The sequence below is a fragment of the Galleria mellonella genome, unplaced genomic scaffold, assembly GCF_026898425.1.
Source record: "Galleria mellonella isolate WM207_F2 unplaced genomic scaffold, CSIRO_AGI_GalMel_v1 utg146, whole genome shotgun sequence".
NCBI lineage: Eukaryota > Metazoa > Arthropoda > Insecta > Lepidoptera > Pyralidae > Galleria > Galleria mellonella.
The window spans coordinates 1,700,617-1,723,259 of NW_026441999.1; the positions used below are offsets into that span (position 1 = coordinate 1,700,617).

Below are 22,643 nucleotides of genomic sequence, written 5' to 3' on the forward strand. Positions count from 1 at the left end.
TTAAACTTACGTCGAATCTCATTCATTGTTTCGTAAGAACGGATGTATATTTGGCTTGTTATGATGAATTTCATTTATCGTTAATGGATTTTTATTGAGCACATTTGTCATACTGTCCGCGTCTCCAGTTCTTACTAATAATACTAACTATCCTCTTGTTGTCTGTACATTGAAGATATAAGATCCAGCTGCAGTATTTCCGAACCGATACGACATCATGACCTTCAAGAAAAGAGCATATACCTTTTTAAAAGGCCGGCAGCACACCTGCAATGCCGTTGGTGTTGTAAATGATCATGGGCGGCGGTAGTCACTTACCGTTAGGTGAGCCGCATGCTCGTTTGCCCCTGTGTTGTAAAAAAAATTGAGAAAAAATAATATGAGGGGTCTTCGTAAGAGCAATAGATGCTAAAGCAATAATTTTTAAAATTTTGAATGTATATTTGTTTCGCTATAACGCTAAAATTGCTGCATCAATTTTGAAGTTTGAAGGGTGGGATATGGCCTGAATTTACAGGGTACACAGGAATAACATCTGAGTCCTCAAGAATGGCAACGCATGGGGGGTATCATGGGCGTAATAGTATACTCTGTTATGTCACTGGTACTACTCATGTCTATAGGTGACGGTTACCACTTTCCATCAGATGGGTCGTCAGCAAAAAAACAAATTTGGTGTATATTTTATTTTGATATGCAATCTATTTTATTGATTTTCCTACATCTGAAGTTCACGCTGGTACTGCAAGCGTTCGTAGGCTACGGTAACCGTTTACTATCAGGGGTCTGTATAGTTTTTTTTTTTTTTGATGGGTGAAAATGGTATGGTAACCCCGCCTGCGCTAACGGTATACGCTGGCGGAGCACCAGTGAAGGGTGATAGATGAGAATGAAAACAGGCCAGTTAGCCAATCATGATGAATTCATCAGGAATTAACCATGATAGTTTCCAGGGAGAACCGCGAGGAGGTCGACCTGCTTTGGGTATATTGCTAGCAATGGGATTCTCTGTCTCCATTACTAACAATCCCTTTCTCCCCGGGGTCTGTATAGTTAGATAGATAGATAATTTATTTGCATTACTTGGAGTACACAAATAGCAATACAAACATACACATAATACAGACATACACAGTAAAAAGAGACAAAAGAATAAAAAAACAAAAAAAGAAAAACAAAATATATAAAACAACAGTTTCTTTCTTTCATGCGTGTGCCATAGTAACACAAAATGGTCACAACTCAGTTTACTGCTTTGCCCTCAAAAGAGGAAAACACTGATATTCTGTTGTGTCCAAGAGTCAGTCGCGAAATTTCTTAATAAAAATAATGATAAAAAAAAGAAATATTAATAAAATACATTGTGTGTGTCCATTACATTTGCTACCATTTGATTTTTATTCTTTATTTATTTATTTTAAAATAAATAAATAACAGATACGATTAGAAGAGGGATAGTCAGAGGTCACTTTCTATCACGAATGTTTGTCTGCCACCTCAGTGGTATAAAAAAAGTAGATTTATATGTATCTACGATTAACGTTTTAGTTTGTTAGCAGAACACTTCTTAAATAATTAATCGGAAACACTGAAAATTCTTAAGTTTTTTTTAATAAGTTTATGTAAATTCAATGATTAATATTTGCATGCCATTTGATGTGGCGAAACACTTGTGGTCATCTTGTAAACATGACAAATGTAACATTTTGTCTACAATGGCAAATAACATTTCATTTCGTTTCGTTTCATTTGGTTTAATTTCGTTTTCTTTCGTTTAAATTAATTTTATTTAATTCTTTTTTAAATTAAATTAATTAAGTTACTCTTAAAATCCAATAAATAAAAAATATTTTCTGAAATGGAATTTTTAGTTACTTTTTAGTTTATTTTTTTTTGCCTGGAAGATTTTTTGTTTATTTTTAGCTTTCATTCTCTCATTCGTTTTTATTAATTAATTTGCAGATATACGTTTCTTTTGTAACAAAGAATTCTTCCATTCATTATTGTTTTTAAAAATCGTGTTAGTTTTTAATTTTTAATGTAATAGCTAATGGGAATTTAATGAGATATCCAGTTATATATACATTATGATTCAATTTATTATTTCCCTTCCTTTCCAGTGTGTGTATTATATAAGGGAGGGTTTGCCAGTAGTTGCCACGTTTGGCGGGGGCGGGTTGGCAACCGCAATTAGGTTTTGGTGATGTTTTAAGATGCTGCTGCTCACCCTCGAGCATTAAGTTCTCTTAATAGCTTTTTTTATGCAACTTATGATTTAAAACAAGCTTAGCTTCTAAAGACACGGGGAAGGAAGGGGTTGCCCATTCTATGCCGGGACCACACGGCGGACAAACATATTGTTACATAATAATACTACAATCACAAATATTTATTTAAAGTTGGTCTTATTCAATCTATGTTAGCTGAGCTTAAACCAGAAATTTTTGAACATCTCTGTAAATTATTGATGCCCATTAATTCTTCTCTTTCCGCGTCTACGGAAAGTAGATAGAGTTTTGTTTGAGAAATCAGTTCAGGGTACGATAGGACTGATATACCTGAAGAAGGTAAAAGCCCTTAAATAATAATAATAATAATAATAAACCACAGAGACATAACATGTAATAGTACCACAGAGACATAACATGTAATAGTACCACAGAGACATAACATGTAATAGTACCACAGAGACATAACATGTAATAGTTGCATACACATAGCCATAGGTGCGTGAGCATGCACATGCATATGAATGCATGGGCGCGCACACGCACACACACAAAAACTCACACACTGCACTTACTTGGTCTCGGCCCGTAAGTGCAGTATACGCAAAGTAGCGTATATACCAGCTATAGCTGAGTAATAAAGTTTGCATAAAAATAATAATAAAAAAAAATTATTTAACTCGTTAATCTCAGTACTTAATAAAAAAAACATCACAATAACCACGCTTTTCAAGTATTAACAAAGTTTCATTTTAATTTTGACCATTGTTTTTATTCAATTTTATGTCGAATTCAGGGCTTCAAGGTCTCAAAATAATAGGTCCTATGATGTTAATCAATGTATGTGACTCATACATCACTCATATATAATAATAGTCATATTCATACAATTAAGAATGGAAGGGAATGAATGAATAGTGACGTCACTCGTTCAACAATATGATAAACCGGTTCCTAGTAGCAATCTTATAATTATGCCTATAGTTTTGTTCCACGTTGTATGTGACACATAGTTTAAGAGTCTGTGTATAGTTAGGGCTGCCATCACCTAAATTGTCGACATCGGGGGGAAAGGGATTGTTAGTGATGGGGTCAAATAGCCCATTACTAATAATACCCTATCAGGTCGTCCTCCACGCATGGTTCCCCCTGGAAACCATCGCGGCTAATTCTAGTAGAATTCGTCAGGATGGGCTAACTGATCTGTTTTTATCCTCATTAGTCATCTATCACTGGTGCCCCGCCATTGTATACTGATAGCGCAGACGGGGTTATCATACCATTATCACCCATTAAAAAAAAATTGTCGACACCGGATAAACACGGCAAAAATCCCGAACATTTGGGCGAAATTATGGTTCTTTCCCCGGACACTTCTAAAAAATTATTATTTGTAACAAAAATAAAAACACTGTTTGATAAAAACAGGGTTACTGTGGATGCGATTTGTAGATGAGTTTTATTTCAATTGATAGTCTACCTATAAAAAAAAATAGATTTCCCCCGACAACAAAGGTAACCCGTCAACACTTTTCAAAAACCCCTGACGGACGGCCCCCGGACACCCTTCAAACTAGGACAAATCCGGAGAATTCCGGACGGATTTTTTTAATGGATGATAATGGAATGGTAACCCCACCCGCGCTATCGGTATACACCGGCGGGGCACCAGTGAAGGATGATAGGTGAGGATGAAGTAGGTCAGTTAGCCCATCGTGACAAATTCAACAAGAATTGTTCACGATGGTTTCCAGGGGGAACCACGTGGAGGGCGACCTAATAAGGCATATTGCTAGCAATGGGGCTGTCAAACTCCATTACTAACAATCCCTTTACACCCATTCCGGACGGATGGCAGCCCTATGTATAGTATACGATGTTTAATATAATGTGTAGGTTACATTTATGAATGAAACTGCCACCGGCGTTATCGGCGCAGGCGATGTGCCGTACGAATGACAGGTACCTATAGAGAAATGAGGTCAACTGGCTCATCGTGATAAATTCCATCGGGAATTAACCGACAGTGCTGTTATTGCAGACGTAGGCGAAGCCAGGGGAGGGGATGAAAAGGTAGACCAGTTAGCCCATCGTGACGAATTCCATTAGAATTAACCACGCCGGTTTTCAGGGGAAACCGCGTGGAGGTCGACCTGACAGGGTGTATTGCTAGAAATGGGTTAATTAGACCGCATTACTAACAATCCCTTTCCCCCCAAAACCAGGGGGGAGGGTAGGGTGATGATAATGGAATAGTAACCCCGTCTGTGCTAACAGTATACGCTGACAAGGCACCAGTCAGGATCGATAGGTGAGCGTGAAAGTAAGTCGGTTAGCCTATCGTGACGAACTTAACAAGAACTAATCACGACGGTTTCCAGGGAGGATCACGTGGAGGTCGATCTGCTAGGGCATATTGCTAGCAATAGGGCCGCTACTATAAATCTACTAACAATCCCTTTCCCACCACCCGAGTAAGTCAGAATGAGCGAGAATCTTCTAATAATATTTATTTTTATACAACTTAGAATGGCAAACAAGCTGACGGCCCACCTGATGTAAAATGGTAACCGTCGCCTATAGACATGAGCAGTACGATGCACATAACAGAGTATACTGTTTCGCCCATGATACCCCCCATGCATTGCCATTCCTGAGTACTCAGGTGTTATTCCTCTGTACCCAATAAATTCACGCCATATCCCACCCTTCAAACCGAAACACAGCCATGCAAACACAACTGCTTCACGGTTGAAACACGAATGGGACAGAGGTACCTAAGCAATCGACTTTTGTACAAAGTCTCCCTCTGGTAAATATTTACCCATGAAGATTTCCATAGAGGTCGCGTGGGGTTTGACCTGAATATTGCTAAGAAAGGTGATTATTATTATATATAGCGACATGATTGTTATTCCATATCTAAATTACAAAGATAAGACAGTTATAAATATTGTGAGCAAGGGTAGGCTTATCTCTGAATGAGATCTCTTCCAGCCAACCTAATACAGTGACGAGGGGTGTAGTTGGCGGGCGACTGAAGTGTTCGAGTGTACATTGCATTATTTATGGTGCTGTTCATGTCTAGAGATGATGGTGACCACATTCCATTAGGTAATTGGTTAAATCATTTGTCATTTTGTAATAATAAAAAAAAATATATATTAATAATTTTTTTCATTATAATCATAGATAGATAGATAGATAGATACTCTTTATTGTTTCCTCCAAAAGATTACAATAGTAAACTTATTATAAATATAAATAATTACAAGAAATAATCACAATGAGAAAACAATGAGCGACCTTATCGGTAAGAGCGATCTCCTTCAGGCAACCTTTGGATGGAGAGGAGTAATTATAAACAATTTGGTCATGACAGTTTATAAATAAAAATTGACGTAACCTACTAATATAAACAGCGTAATATTAATAAAATATTATTTTTAAAATTAAAATCAACTGTTAAAATGTACGTAAGTGTATTACTTTAAAATGGTTACTTCTATTTTAAACCTAAGTGGACACAGCGCATTTCCCGTAAAAAAGACACCATTTGTCGTATCTTGTGAGTTTCAACACTCCCCTTGATGTTAAGTCGAGTCTTTGGATATATCCAGCGATGTCCAGTTTTGTAGTCTAATTCTTTTTTTTTTTTGTTGTGTTGTCAGTCAGTTAATTGTCAGAATAAGGTTAGTATCTATCTATCCTATTTAAGAGCTACGCTCTTGTCGGTGGAGCTCTTGCCACTCACTACGATTTTCAGCGAGTCTCCTCACCTCTTGATACAACACGACACCAACTCCTTCCTTGATCTGCCTGATGTAACTATGTCTCGGTCTCCCTCTCCCCCTTCTTCCTACTATCTTACCTTCTATTATAATGTTTATAAGTTCGTCGTGTCATATCAAGTGTCACAACAAGGTTAGTATATAAGGTAATAAAGTGTGGTCAAAAAAAAAACTACAATTATGGTGAAACCAGTTATTTCGATTTAAAAACTAAACTAATCAATTGATTTTGATAAAATTTCTGTAGAGCTAATTTCAAAGTATATTATTTCAGATAAAAAAAAAATTTTTCAAATGCGGTGTATAACTGACAGTTATGAGGTGACAAACAAAAAAAAAACATATATTTGAGTTTGAGTTAAGACAATGAGGGATTTTAAAAAATGTTAACAACTTTGATACATTTAGTTTCATTTTCTTCATCACTACACACCCGTGTTTTTTATACAACTTAGAATGGCAAACAAGCTGATGGCCCACCTAATGGAAAGTGGTAACCGTCGCCTATAGACATGAGCAGTACCATGGACATAACAGAGTATACTGTTTCGCCCATGATACCCCCCATGCGTTGCCATTCCTGAGGACTCAGGTGTTATTCCTCTGTACCCAGTAAATTCACGCCATATCCCACCCTTCAAACCGAAACACAGCCATGCAAACACAACTGCTTCACGGTTGAAACACGTGTAAAGTCAGGGTGGCTAGATAGTGTTTAATAAACTATATGTTTACTAGCACAGTGATAAAACCCCAGTGTTTTCCCCTTTGCCACGTAATTATTATGAATATTGAGTTTTACCGTTACCACCTTATTGAGGTAGTAGGTAGGTATAAATATAAAACATTTTACGTGACTGATACAAGAAACGTGATCACGTTCATGTACAATTTAATGTTATAATTATTACATAACCGAAATTTATTTAATTCATACGTTATTAATTTTCTTATTACCAATAGAATTTATTCAATTATTAATTATATTAATGATCCCAGGCTTACAAGTGGTATCGAACCCTTAAGTCTTAGGAGGGATTTTGCCTCACTCTGCGTATTCTACTGCTTGTACAATGGATTGTTCAATATGATGCTCACGGCCACTTTCTACTACTTTCCCATCGTACGGGAGTTCATTCTCATATCTTATAGCCTAAATGGACGCGTACAGCGCCGTTTCAGAGATGTTTTTTTTTTTGATGGGTGAAAATGATATGGTAACCCCGCCTGCGCTAACGGGACACGCTGGCGGAGCACCAATGAAGGGTGATCGATGAGAATGAAAACAGGCCAGTTAGCCTATCATGATGAATGCATCATGAAGAATTAATCATGACAGTTTCCAGGGGGAACCGCGTAGAGGTCGACCTGGTTAGGTATATTGCTAGCATTGGGATTTTTAGTCTTCATTACTAATAATCCCTTTCCCCCCTATTTATTATATTAATGATCACAGGCTTGCAAGCGGTATCGAACCCTTAAGTCTTAAGAGAAATTTTGCCTCACTCTGCGTGTTCTACTGCTTGTACAACGGATTATATATACTCAGAGGAATTATTCAATATGATGCCCACGGCCACTTTCTACCATCGTACGGCTCGACAAGGAGTTCGTCCTCATATCCTACAACCTAAATGGTCGCGTACAGCGCGGTTTCAGAGATGTTTTCTTCCACGAACATTTTGGTTATGGAATGAGCTCCCTGCCGAGGTTTTCCCAAGAGACTACAGTATCTTCAAAAGGGGGGTAAAGAGGTTTCTTCGGGGTCGGCAACGCGCGTAATACCTCTGGTATTGCAGGTGTTCGTAGGCTATATTCGTAGATATATATATATATATATATATATATATATATATATATATATATATACTATGACAGAAAGTGAGTATTCTGCCATCATTCCAATGAAGTTCGAAGTAGAGTTAATAATCGTGTAGTTAATTTAAAACTACATATCACTATCTTATCTACTATCACCAGAGGGAGACCGTACAAGAGTCGTCTGCTTGGGCACATCTGTCCCAACCGTGTTTCTATTTACACTCGCGAGCACCCAAATCGACCCAACGTCGAAGAGTTCGGCTCAGGTATCCAGTCCCTTCAAGCGTAGACGAGCTAAAGGCAACATTGTAATTTTTATATATTTTTAATCTGCAAAAGATGCTTTTTTAATTATAAAGCACTATTATACCTACTTGTACAACAATTAGTCCATTACCCTAAGGTTGTCTTGAAAAGATTGCTCTCAGCAATAAGACTGTACTTACTGTACTTATACAACTGTATCGTTGTGTTTGTAAATTGTCTTGCTTATTTCCTATATTGTATAATGCAAATAAAGTATACTCATTCATTCAATCATTCATTGTTAGAGGAATGGGACGGCATTCCTCAAGAAAATGTCAAAAATTTGATAAGATCAATGAAAAACAGACTGCAGGCTGTAATAAGGGCTAGAGGGGGCAATACAAAGTATTGATTTAATATATTTTTTTTATTTTTTATTTTTACCATTTTTTGTTTAATTTCCAAAATACGGGACCTAGGCCCTTTTCCTAAATTCCCATTTTTCCTACTCTTACGTTCAGACATCATTTACTTAAGAAATAATTGATGGATTTCAATGACAACGATATCAAATTAAAGCTGACGTCTTAAGCTTTCAAATGCCATATAATTTTTATAATTGACATTTTTCGTTTTAGTAAAATCAATGAATATGTGCGCCGACAAGGGTTGAGTCGATTTGGTTGCTCGCGATTGTAGTAATACCTTTACTACACGTGTTTCAGTTTGAAGTGTGGGATATGGCAGTGAAATTACAGGCTACAGAGGCATAACATTATAGTCCTCAAGAATAGCACTGCACGAGGGGTACCATAGGCAGCACAGTATATTTTATATGCTATTTGTATCTATAGATAACTGTTACCACTTACAGCTTGTTTGCCGTTCTAAATATCTTAAAAAAAACATCTAGACCTTTGATCTTGTTAAAATTCACAGAGAATATGGACAATGGAGTTATTGCCAAATCTAAATGGCAGTAACAATCATTATTGATAAAAAAACAAGCATGGACAATGCAAAAAATGCGAAAAAAATCCACCATAACCACACTACAGACGACCTTTACAAGCGTTGACAATAATCTATATTTTTGTCTCGTTTCTTTCCAGTCAATATGAACGAGACGACACTTCCGAAGGTCTGTTACGTATTGAAATTGTAACAATGCACTAATGCCCAGCCCCGGCTTTGCATAGCGTCATTTTGTTAACGCCCTTGTACGATAAAGTTCCATCTGAATGCGCATAAGAATCTATATACAACTAGGCATCCATTTAAATTCAATAAAACATCTAAAAAAAAGTTATTCGAGGAAAATATAGTAAAATAATGATAATAAAGACTTATTTGTATTGAATAGCACAAAAGCAGATATTCTCATCAAAAATTCAATTTCAATCATGAGACTATGAGGTTAAGGTTTCTTTTATCTCATCCCACAATCTACTTATATTGACTGATTGACAAACAGAATCGTTGAGTATTAATAATGCTATAAAGTAACTTTTTAATAATAAATTCGAAGATTCAAGAATTTCCTAAATGCCCACGGAAAATAAAAGGACCATCTTAGAAAAGATAAACAGTCTGATAGTTTCTTTATAGGTCACTCCAATAGATATCGATCCTTGATTTATGGGAATCGATTTAAAAATCTTTAAGACACCATTCGGCACCATCAAATTGTATTTCTGGGAAGATTTTAAATTGAAAGATGTAGCATTGAACGTATCGAGTATCCCGACACTATAATTACTGTGCGATGATTAACCCATTCAGTTTCCTGGCAATATAAAAGCAATTGTTATATTGTGACGAACTATTAAATTGTTTGCGCTCCAGAGGCACGCACGTACATCGAAATTGGAGCAAACATGGCCGCCGTTTTGAGATCTGTCTCGATAATTTTGAACATTGTGTACTCTCTAATAGGTTTCGCGTTGTCCACAGTATCTATATGGTTCTTTATAGAGTTAAAAAACATAACAAACTTAAGGAACAGTGACAGGTACCTCCTTAATTTCAAAGTGTACTGGCCTCAAGCTATACCGTGGATGTTCCTGACAGTTGGTGTTTTGTTGGTGCTCGTCTCGCTATGTGGTTATTGCAGTGCGTGCGGAGGAAAAAGTGTACTAGGACTGTATTATGTATTCCTAATACTTGCAATAATCGTATCAATAGCTTCAGGATCAGTGGCACTTCATTTTGCGGACGGTAAAGCGACCGACAACTTCCTATCTGAGACAATATGGGACGCGACGTCCGAAATGAAACTACACAAGGACATAGCCACTGCGTTCGGGCAGATAGAGAGCAGATTCAGATGTTGTGGCGCCAAGCATCCGAGGGAGTATACGTCTTGGATGACCAATTTCCCCGAGACTTGCTGCGACCCTGGCTCAGTGGAGGTATGCGAGTTCAGCAACAGTCTGCCCCATGAACGACACGGTTGTATCGAGGTGGTGACTCAGTACGCACGAATATTTATACAAGCTTTAGCTATTGCGTCTTTAGTAAGTAGTTTATTTGGTGTTTTCAATTTGATCGTTGGTATTTTCTTATGGAGAAACATAAAGAAACCAAGAAAACTAATGCACAATAATGATATTGATACATTAAAACTGCCTTTAAGAGAAAAATAAATTGCCATCTTGCTATAGTTGTTGATACAGATTACCAAAGAACCTCATTTGAATTAAGAAAATTAAATAATTTAAGTGTTAATAATAATTAATTTAACATTAATTAATTTAATTAACAATAATTAAATTAATTATTGTTAATTAGATTTAATTATATTTAATTATTTGGAGGTTGTTAATGTTAGTAAATTTGTGTGTGATATAGGCATGCGTATTATGGATACCGATCTGATATTTATATATTGGGTTTGTCTGGACATTGATGGCGAAAAAAATCACCCATTACGATATCGCCCATATCGGTCGGATATCTATTTTCGAATATGTTAAAAGTTTATTATCTAATTTTATTTTTTGGATAACAGACTTTTATCATATTCGTTGTTGGACCAGTGTGGATATAGATATTGTAACTTAAATATATAGATATTACTATATATTGGCTACTCCTAGTGTGATATTCTATTGTAAATATTTGTACATATACAATGTAATTATAGTAACAAACGTTTTAATTATTTATACTTCTAAATATTATAGTCGTGTAAGTTTTAATTAATGAAATGCTAAGTTTATTTATGGAATTATTGTTTATATAATTAATTAATTAAATTATTATTTTATATAATATTGTTTAAATCGTGATCATTTTTATTTATAATAGACTTTATTTTAATTATGTATTCTCAATATGTTATTATTGTTTTATGATTGATACAGTGACTTAAAAGATTTTTTTATTAAAATTGTATAATATTTATATTCAAGTATGTGAAAAAATAAAGTCAAGTTTGTTTTATATATAGTAATAATAATAATATTTTATTATAGCATTATATTCATTACTGGATTTCTGTGAAATTAATTAATAATTTTATTATGATATTAATTCATAATTAATATATTTTGTATACACAAATAAAATAAAACATAATAAATTATAATAGTGACTGTAATTTACGTATTTTACAAAATTATAAATATATATCATCATAATAAACTGTTTTTTTTTATGTAAAAAAATAGTATTTATTATGAGTAATTTAACCTAATTTTATAATAGATATTTCATTAATACCAACAAAAAATTAATTGATTAATTATGAAATTAAAATGTGTAATCAAAAATACTGTTTTATTATTATTTACCCATTTTTTACATTATTATTTCTGGCTTTACAATACATTACATTACATTGTTGATTGACCGGGACGAAAAGTATGATAGCCTATCTATCTATTCTTCTTCATCCTAAATGTATGTATGTATGTGTAAATACTATGTGTATATATGAGTAATAAAAACAAATAAATAATAAATAAACCATCGTACAATCCGTCACAAACTAAAGTTCCATCTCAACCATCTGGACGAGTGGACCGCCACTTAGATAGATAAACACTTTATTTGAGCCATTTATGACACACGTAAATTAACAAATGAGTTTATACAATCAGATTAATTACACTTTTTTAAATATAAAACAAAAGATAAAGTATGGAAATATGTTATATTCAAGTGTGTCGCAGTGACCCAAACAGGCTACAGCTCAGTGATAGTTTTGCTTAAAAGCAAAGCACTGATTTTCAGCTGCAGCCTGAAGTTAGGCTACACGGATGCGTACAACAAACCCAGAGTGTAACCTGTGTAACCAATTTAACAGCCAAAGGTAAAATTGTATTATATAGATATTTCGTCTCTGCCGTGCGTTTTTCAAGGCACTTCCTTCCACGCACAACTACTCTTTGGTATCAACTTCCAGCAACAGAGTTTCCAAACCGATACAACAACATAACCTTCAAGAAAAGAGCATATTCCTTTTTAAAAGGCCGGCAGCACACCTGCAATGCCGTTGGTGTTGTGGGTGATCATGGGCGGTGGTAGTCACTTACCATCAGTAGAGCTGCATGCTCGTTTGCCCCCTGCGTTGTAAAAAAAAAATAGTAATTTAAAATACAACGTTTGCTGTTTTCCAGTACAAATAGTAAAGGCAGGCTATATTTTGAATGGTTCCATGAATATGATCTCAGTTATGAATGGATGAGTCATTATACTAGTTGAGGTAAACGGACGGACGGATTTCAACACTAGTTATGGTATTTTAGTAGAATGTTAGCTTTTTTTTAAGCAACTTAGAATGGCAAACAAGCTAACGGCGATATAGAGATATGAGTTATACCACGGACATAACAGAGTATACTGTTTCGCCCATGATACCCCCCATGCGTTGTCATTCCTGAGGACTCAGGTGTTATTCCTCTGTACCCTGTAAATTCATTGCCATAACCCACCGTTCAAACCGAAACACAGCCATGCATGCATGCATGCAGGACTTAGTCCGTAAGTAGTAAGTAAGTGATAGTTACTTGCTACTTAGGGACTTAGTCCTCAACTATTAAGTTATCTTAGTCTCCCCTTACGTCACTCATAGGAAAGAAAGAGATAAATAGATTAGTAATGTTAGCTTCTTGCCCGTTATTTCGTATGCATCATGGGCGAAACAGTATATTCTGTTATGTCCATGGTACTGCTCATGTCTATAGGCGACGGTTACCACTTTCCATCAGGTGGGCCGTCAGCTTGTTTGCCATTCTAAGTTGTATAAAAAAAAATGCATGGATTTCAGAAGCAGGAAAGCCAATAAAAGAGATCTCTACTAGGCAGTATATTACGATAAAACATACAACAAATTTTAAATTAGCCCTTGTTAGCCCCAAATTTTAAATTAACACAACTGTGTAACCTCATCCAATTTGATGGAGTAGTTTTTGTGTGATAATGAAACAAACATACAGACAGATAGAGAGACAGAGAAAATTTGTTAAAATGGATTATTTTGTCGTCATAATTTTATCATATTAAATAAAATCATATAAGTGAAATTACAAATTATTGAAAAGTGTCTCTATGTCCGATCGCATAAGAATTACATTAGTAAGAGCTAAGAGTATTTAAGTTACCTCTATGTTCCATTTGTCTGCTAGATTGACTGTCATATCTGCCTGTTTACTGTATACATAGATAATCTTTTTTTTTCTTACAAGCTTTTATTTAACTTCACTTTTTTTTTTGTTCACTCCTGTTTTTGTTTCTTTGTGTACAGCGCCTTGTATCTATATTGTTACTACTTGTGAAAACCTATTAGTGGCTTATTTTGTGATCCTAAACTGTATTTTTTTGCTCTAGTGTAGCCCTGGGTTTCCTGTGAATAAATAAATAAATTAATAAATAAATGTGGTAGTATTGTTTTACTGTTACCCTATTCCCTTTGGCCGCAACAGAATATCAGTGCTTTGCTCTTTTGAGGGCGAAGCAATAAACTGAGCTGTGGCCATTTTGTATTGTTATGGCGTGTGGCAAACGAAAAATTGTATTTAGCTTTATGTATTTTTTTTTTAATCATTTATGTTATCTCGCTTTTTATGTATATCAATATATGATGTAATTTGTGTTCTGTAAGTACCTAATGCAAATAAATTATCTATCTATTTGAAATGAAACAAGTCGAACCAGAATTTCTAGATGGATGTTTATGGCATGGTTAGTATGTAATCATGACATCATTACAAACATCGAAACGTACGTAATCTGTGTACATTAATAATCATTGGTTAGGGTACCGTCAGGTATGAAACCAGATTTACAGGTTAAATTTACAGTTCAAATACATACTTCTCTACTAGTATTTCTCAGTTAAGGTTAACAGTTCTCAGTTAACGTTTAGGTTGTTTTTTTTTTCATGAATGACAATAGAGTGGTAACCCCACCTGCGTTAACGGTATACGCTGGCGGGGCACCAGTGAGTGATGATAGGTGAGACGAAAAGACAGGTCATTTAGCCTATTATGTTGAATACATCAGAAATTTACCACGATTATTTCCAGAGGGGACCACGTGGAGGTCGACCTGACTCTTTTCATTATTATTTATTACTAAACATACCCTATATTGCTAGCAATATGACTGGTAGTGCGCATTACTAACAATCCCTTCCCCCCACGTTCAAATTGTGAAATGAATTTCCTGCCGAGGTTTTTCCTAAAGACTACAGTGTAAGGTTCTTCAAAACGAACCTTTATATTAAGGTTTCTTCAGGGTCGGCATCACCCTTATTCTTGAAGGCATCCATAGACTACAGTGACTGTCTACCATCAGACGGGCTGTATGCTTGTTTGCCACTTTTGTGGTATAAAAAAAATCTATCACAAGACTCTACTAGGGTTTCAGCCGTGAAGTAGCAGTATTTGAACTGCTGTATTTGCTTCGAAGGGTAAGATTAGGACGTGAAATTACGTTTAACATCATCATCATCATCATCATCATCATCATCATCACCATCATCATATCAGCCGTTGACTGTCCATCGCTGACAATAGATCTCGCCCATAGACTGCCATAAGGAAGCTCCAAGAGCCACCTGCATCCACTGACTCTCTACAATGTATTTGAGGTGGTCGCTCCATCTAGTGGAAGGTAATTCCTGTACGAGATATATACTGAAGTATATCTAAATCCTTAGCAATGGGAACGCATGAGGGGTACCATGGGTAAGGCAGTAGACTCTGATAACTTTATGGTAGTGTCCCTGTTAATTATAGGCGACGGTTACAACTTTCCATCAGGCGGGCCCTCAGCTGGCTTGTCGAGTTCATAACAAAATAAAGAATAACAATACCGGTGCTTGGTTAGAATTTTCAAAATACAATCGTTTGCTGAATTGCGTGGCTAGCCTTCTTTTTATAAAGCTATGGACTGTCTTGGTATGGTATGCCAATATGTTTTTTTTTTAATAGATAATAATGGAGTGGTAATCTCGCCTGCGCTATCGGTATACACTGGCGGGGCACCAGTGACAGAGGATAGGTGAGGATGCAGCAGGTCAGTTAGGTCATCGTGACGAACTCAACAAGAATTATTCACGATGCAGGCATTAGGGCATATTGCTAGCATATATATATATATATATATATATATATATATATATATATATATATATATATATATATATATATATATATATATAATCATTAGCCTCTGACTCTTCAACAGCATGTAATAACAAACTTCCTCAATGAATGAACTAATAAATCAATTGCCCTCAAGACTTCTTTAAAGCTATCGAATGCCCTTGTATGTAAGTAAGTACGTATATGTACTTCTAGGTAGAATATCGCAGTAAGTACATAATAATATGTAATAAGTACAGAATAAATTTAATATAATGTCTGCCTCTTTCCCCAGTTTATTAAAAAGTTTTATTAGTAATATATCCTAGCAAGGTGCATGTCGTATCTTATAATGTTTGTAAAGTATATGTTTTATCACAATGTGCAAAGCAACTGTAATAATTAATAATTAAAAAATAGCTCAAATGTTATATTATTGTGTGCGGGAACACCTACAGGCCTACTCTTGTATTTAATATCATTATCAATCCAATCTATTACCAATGACAATTTTGTACTGCACTTGTGAAATAACAATTTGTTATTAACTTAAAATTGGTATCGATTTGCAATAGTTTGCACTGACAAGTTGCACTAATATGCTTTAATTAGAACAGTATCGAACCATTATGTCTAGCGACGTATTCGTGAATGCATAACGTCTCTTTTTTTTTACAACACAGGGGGCAAACGAGCATGCGGCTCACCTGATGGTAAGTGACTACCGCCGCCCATGATCATCCACAACACCAGCGGCATTGCAGGTGTGCTGCCGGCCTTTTAAAAAGGAATATACTTTTTTCTTGAAGGTTATGTTGTCGTATCGGTTCGGAAATACTGCTGCTGGAAGTTGATTCCAAAGAATGGTTGTCTCAACTCCAATATTGGAATTTCAAGAGTAATCCCACTGATCTATATTATAACAAGGGTGGGTAAAATACGAAAGATGATTGCTTACTACGAGGGGAGGTCAAAAAGTTTGCGGAATAGAGGTTTTTTTTAATGGATGATAATGAAATGGTAACCCCCCCCCCCTGCGCTATCGGTATACACTGGTGGGGCACCAGTGAAGGATGATAGGTGAGGATGAAGCAGGTCAGTTAGCCCATCGTGACGAATTCAACAAAAATTGTTCACGATGGTTTCCAGGGGGAACCACGTGGAGGTCGACCTAATAGGGCATATTGCTAGGAATGGGGCTGTCAAACTACTACTACAACTACTATTATTAAGCACCTCGTTAAGAGTATGGTAAAATTTGGCCACGATAAAGAAGTCAAGTTTGCAATTTTGGCCAATTTTGACAGCAAAGATAAACCTTTTTTTTTCGATGGTATAAACAAATTATATGAGAGATCCGAAAAATGCAATAAGGTTAAGGGAGAATATATTTAAAAAGGAAAAAATAGTTTCATGTTTAATTTCAAACCCCTTCCCTCTCATTCCGGGAACTTTTTGACCTCCCTCGTATCTAAGGGACATTATGCTGTCGTTGGTGGATATCACCATCAATTTATATAAAGAGTATAACGCCCAGTATATAATTTTTTTTTATTTTTAAATTCGGTACCCAACAAATTAGTCATTTCCGTTATTATTAACTTTTAGTCATTCATTGTCCATTACCTAAGAAGTTTTCTAATGTTTCAATAATATAAGTGTATATTATTGAACCTTTTTTACAAACTTATTAAATGAATTTGTTTCAACATTCCCAATATATTAATGAACATTCCAAAAACGTCTCCTAACAACTAATTAGACGCGATATCGCAATTGTTATTACGGTTAATGTTCGCCACCGTTAACCTGTTTGCGGTGCGTATGAATAATGCGTACTCACGTCTCATCCAGTAGCAGATCTACGATCATCCGAACAACAACTAGAATTCCAATTAGAGTAAACACGTCATCATTTCGCGGAAACACAGAACCCTTATGACTCATTGATAGGAAACAATCCTTGGGCCTTGATCAAGAAGAGCGTTCATCATAAAACCACTTCGGCGCGACGCATTACGCCATTTAATTGTGGACCGTCCAAAGAGACACACGCTGCCCGTGTCGCGATCTGTGTACAAACAAAAATGAGTTCTAACACTTGCTCGCACGTTCTAAATGTGCTGTACGCGGTCCTGGGACTGGCCCTCGCCTGTACAGCTCTGTGGTTCTTCGTGGAAGTGAAAGAGATAACCAATTTGCGAAACAGCAACCATTACCTGTTGGACTACAATCTCTATTGGCCTCAAGTTATACCGTGGTTGTTTATTATAGTCGGTGTCCTAGTTATGTCAATATCTTGCTGCGGGTTCGTCGGCACCACGAAGAGGAAGTCTGGAATGCTCAGAGTTCACATTACCTTCATCGGAATAGCGATAGTCGTGTCAATAGCTGTTGCGGTGATCGCTTTAGTGTTCGCGGACAGTAAATCCTCGGATAATTTCATCAAGGACACCATTTGGGATGCTTATTTCCAAATGAAAGAAGATCACGACGTCGAGAGTGCTTTTGGAAGGATCGAGAGGAGGCTACAGTGCTGCGGCGCCGAGGGTCCTCGCGATTACGTCAATTGGAAAACAGATTTCCCACAGTCCTGCTGCGACGTGTACTATCACGGTTGGTTAGAACCGTACTCGATCAACTGCGAAATAACGAACAAGCTTGCGAACGAACGTCACGGATGTTCGACGGTAGCGTCCCAATATGCCAGGATCATCATCAAAGTGCTGTCAGGTGTAACTGTATTTATAGCTTTAATTAGTATCATCATACTGTCAGTAACAATTAAAATTCTAAAGTCCTTAACACGACGACCTAGAGTAATGCAGGCGCAACATGAATCTGAAAGCAAGAAGGTTTTAATATAGAGACACTATGTTTGTGATTGTGAATCGAGCGTGTAATATCACCTAATTAAGGTATTGTGCTGTAATGTGATGGTTATAAAGGTCATAATTGAATGACAAGGCTCGAGTGATGTACCAATGTATTTATTTATGGTATTTGATGTATAGATGGAGCGAGAGGTAACGACGTGGTATTATTAGTCAGTGAATAAAAATTGAAGTTTTCTCTTTCTTCTTACAGAAAAGTGACTAACTTCACACGGTTTACGTAATGTTTATAGACAAAGGGCTTTAGGGTCTCGCCAACCGACTGATTTCTATGCAGTATTGCGTAATTTGTTTTGTCAGATGTGAGAAAATGGTTAGGAAATATAAGTGGCGATGTGTTTTTTGAAAGTCCAAAGCTCGCACTGAATACGAATATAAGTTACGAAAGAGTCTTTAGCATATAGAAACGATTAGAATAAGTTATTAAGTATAAGTAGGCATTATAAACTGTTTCCTTTGGCTCGACATTAATTTAATATCAAATTGTTTGTTCGAGACTGCATTGATTAAAGAAAAAAACCACAGAACTGTCAAAGTCAGGACAGTTTAATTGGCGGGAAAACCCACAGATTAATTACTATTTTAATTTAATATCTTTGGAAACAAAACATTGCATTTGTAAGTTATAAGTTACCCACCTTGTGTTTCTATTTGTAATTTACTACTGTCAGTGGATTATATATGTATTATATTATCACATTATTTGTAAGTTATTGCTTACTGTTATAAATTAATTCGTATCTCAAAAATCGAAGTTAGACCGATTGTTGTGTGTATAATGTTAAACTTATTTTACTTTAACTACCACACGTGGCTGTTTTTATCTGTGGCACATCTGTGGCATCACATTAATAATAAATATTAAAAAAAAAGTATATAAATTGTAGATGTTTATATAAAACAAATTATATTAACCTTTATTGATTGTATACTAATTTGAGATTTTGTTACAAAAAATCCGACTTCAATTGTAATAAAATTAGTATAAAACCAAAACTTTTTCAACTCAGATAAGCGTCATCATAATCGGTCCAGTAATGGTGAAGACATAAAAAGTACAGTCGAAGGAATTATCAACGTCTTTTTCGAAGTCAATAGAAAATACGCCTGTCCGCACTATTTGAAATATTGTACCTATGTTTCTATATATAATATTAGTAAATAACTTATTAAAATGTGTTAAGAAAAAAACTTGTTGAACGAATAAATGTACAAACTTACAAATTGTTGTATTGAATTGCTCTGACGCTTGGTGGGATTTCGAGTATGTTTTAGATAATATACTATTCCAAAACTTCACCTGACAGGTTTCGTTTTTCAAGTCTCTTTAAAAATTTGACCTTTAAAATCTAATCTCAATTGACTGTCTGTGCACGCGATATCTTATGCGTGATCAGAATAAAAAGTAGCTTATGCCCTTTAAAAGAAATTTAATATCATAAAATTTGGCATATTCATTTGATTGAGCTATTTGTCAAAGCACTCACTTTCATATTTGTAATAAATACTAAATAAGGATTCTTGTAAATATTTTAATACCACTGCATCGTATAAACAAAACAAAATATAATTTCTATATTGATAGAGTACTTACGCAATCACCTTGTAGTCGATTGGAAATCTCATAGAACATATGTATGTCATCGAAAAACCAGTCTCTTATGCAGGCACTACGATGCCCAACACTCGGTTTGTCGAACAGTCGATGTTGAGGTCTTGAGGAGCGCGCGCGCAGCCACGTCCGAACATTTATAAAGCCCGTTGCAACATTATCGCATCTCTCATTCCGTTGACAACAATCCGCGAGGACGGACGATAGTTACGATGGCTAAAGAAGACTTTTTGAAGGCCATCCTCTATTGTGTAAACATTGTATTCGGTGTGTTCGGCTTGGTGTCCGCTGCCACTGGAATTTGGTTCTTTGTGCAATTAGCCGAGTTTGTGCGGTTGAGGAACACCAACCATTACTTGTTGGACTATAGAGTGTACTGGCCCCAGGTGGCGCCATGGCTGTTCATACTGTTGGGACTGTTTATAATAACGGTGGCTTTCTGTGGATGGTGTGGTGCTAACAGGGAGAGCAGGGGACTCCTTGGACTTTACGGGATCTTCTTAACCCTGATCATTGTTGGACAACTTATCGCGGCTACCCTGATATTTGTATTCGTCGACGGCGAAGACACGGATCGTTTTATCAAGGACACAGTCTACGATGGATATTACAATTCTCAATCAAACCCTGATGTGTTCAAAGCTTTCGGATGGATCGAAAGGAAACTCAAGTGCTGCGGTGCGAACGACGCAAGAGATTACAGGAGTTGGAGGAACGATCTGCCTTTGACTTGTTGCCTGGACAGCTACTACAGGGCCACCTGCGACTTCACAGACAAGGAAGCCAATGAAAGATTGGGATGTGCTAAAGTGGCCTCAGTGTACACAAAGATTATAAGTTCATCAATCGCCGGCGCGTCTCTCATCATTGCTATTGTCGAAATAACAGGCGTTATCATCGCGTGGAAACTGTTCCATTCAATGAGGGAGGTAGAACACTATATAACAGAAAGAAAAGAAGGAGAAACCGAGTGTTAGGTGCCGAATGAGTCAGTATTAAAGAACCGCCGAATAGTATATCTTTGTCGATATGAACGTCACAACTGTCGAGTATTTTCACGCCATATTTACGCCGAGACGAAACGAACTACGATTCGGCCTGAAGTAACTTTTCCTACGCTTACCAGAGAAAGTTTTCCTGTAGATCTTTCATGGTGTTTTATTGCATTTGCTCTGTATAGGGAATAAAGTTCGTTTCCTTACTGTAAAGGAAATACAAGAAATCTTTATTTCGCGCTGCTATCTCTCTACTTATATGTGATTAGTTTAAGCTTTTCAAACATTCCAATAGTATCGCCCCGCGGTCACTGTTCATGCTTGATTATGTAATGCAATTTCTATTTTAATTCGTCATTAGAGTTGGTTTCGGCCACGCCTTAGGTCAAAGTGTTCAAGACAGATTCGAGCGAGTGGGTTCAATCAGCTGCATCCTTCTCAAGTACGTGATTCATAATGTACCTTCATTGACTCATGTATAATGAAACTCAATTGTAGCCAAGACTCGGATCTGACTGACCTCGCCCCCCCACCAAGTGTCACAACGTGACACACATTTTATAGTAATTTAAGTAAGTTGTACCTACGACTGCAGGTTTTGTAAGACTATGCTAATGTGCGCTGTATTATAATGCAGCCATGGAAGTGATATGTCAATGGTATGATAGAAGGTCGTGTATGAGAAAAGATTGACCTCATTTTAGCGTGTTTCGCATCTTGTTAGTGAGGTTTTACTAATGGTAGTACACTATATGGAAGACGCGATTGTGAAGTAACTTATAAAGACTTGACATCTTTGTTTGGTTTGCCACTATTGGTATGTTTTTGTGTAATTGTTTACGCAACACACGCATTCGTGTGGCATAGTGATGTCATAGAATTATTGATATTACAATTTTTGTTTTTAACTCGAAATATATTTTCATTATATTCAAATGTGGTGCCAATATTTTAGAGTATTTACTATATATTTGTGTATCGTTTTTTTTTTATTTACAAATTAACTGTTTTTGATCTGTAAATGTTGTCCGTCTCTTTATAAGTATTTTGTAAATGATAATTTGTAAGTTACAAATCTATGGAACGAATTTCCGTCCTTTACAATAACTACAGCCATATTTATATAATTTTATTAAATAATTAAGTAAATAGTATAATTAATATAAAGAATAATATGTGTGACAGTGTGTTTTCACATGCCAAAGAATGAAATGTAGTGGTACAAATCCTGAGATCATATATTAAAAAATATATATACGAGGTCTGTCCGGAAAGTTCGTATAAAAGTGTTTTGGAATGCGAGAAAGAGGAGTGGGGAGGCCAGGTAAGCGCAGGACCCCTTCCTTATGTCCCTAACAATGCTTCAGTTCTGGTCTGACCGCCGTGCGGTGCGAACTGGCTTGTCACGCCATCTGTGAAGTTACCTCTTAACGAAACCCCGTCGGCATGGAGCCCGCTTCCGTT

The 22,643-nt window shown here is 36.1% G+C and overlaps 3 protein-coding genes across 3 annotated transcripts in view; 2 read left to right on the forward strand and 1 right to left on the reverse strand.

The window, feature by feature from the left end:
* Positions 1-17,543, reverse strand: part of LOC113510540 (putative serine protease K12H4.7) — a 56,900-nt gene extending 39,357 nt beyond the window's left edge. The window contains exon 1 of the mRNA XM_052891760.1: positions 17,522-17,543. Within this exon, the coding sequence (XP_052747720.1) occupies positions 17,522-17,528 (7 nt within the window). The 5' untranslated portion in view covers positions 17,529-17,543. The remainder of the gene's footprint in view (positions 1-17,521) is intronic.
* Positions 17,544-17,602: 59 nt separating this feature from the next.
* Positions 17,603-19,796, forward strand: LOC113523209 (23 kDa integral membrane protein-like). The gene has a single exon (XM_026909078.3). The coding sequence runs from the start codon at positions 17,766-17,768 to the stop codon at positions 18,543-18,545; it is 780 nt and encodes a 259-aa protein (XP_026764879.1). The 5' UTR covers positions 17,603-17,765; the 3' UTR covers positions 18,546-19,796.
* A 218-nt stretch (positions 19,797-20,014) lies between these two features.
* On the forward strand, positions 20,015-22,077 carry LOC113523210 (CD63 antigen-like). The gene has a single exon (XM_026909079.3). It carries the CDS (start codon positions 20,397-20,399, stop codon positions 21,159-21,161), a length of 765 nt encoding a protein of 254 aa, XP_026764880.1. The 5' UTR covers positions 20,015-20,396; the 3' UTR covers positions 21,162-22,077.
* The last annotated feature ends 566 nt before the right edge of the window (positions 22,078-22,643 follow it).

Excerpts from the sequence above, each read along its gene's own strand:
- LOC113523209 (XM_026909078.3), top strand. The coding sequence starts at position 17,766 with ATGAGTTCTAACACTTGCTCGCACGTTCTAAATGTGCTGTACGCGGTC.
- LOC113523210 (XM_026909079.3), top strand. The coding sequence starts at position 20,397 with ATGGCTAAAGAAGACTTTTTGAAGGCCATCCTCTATTGTGTAAACATT.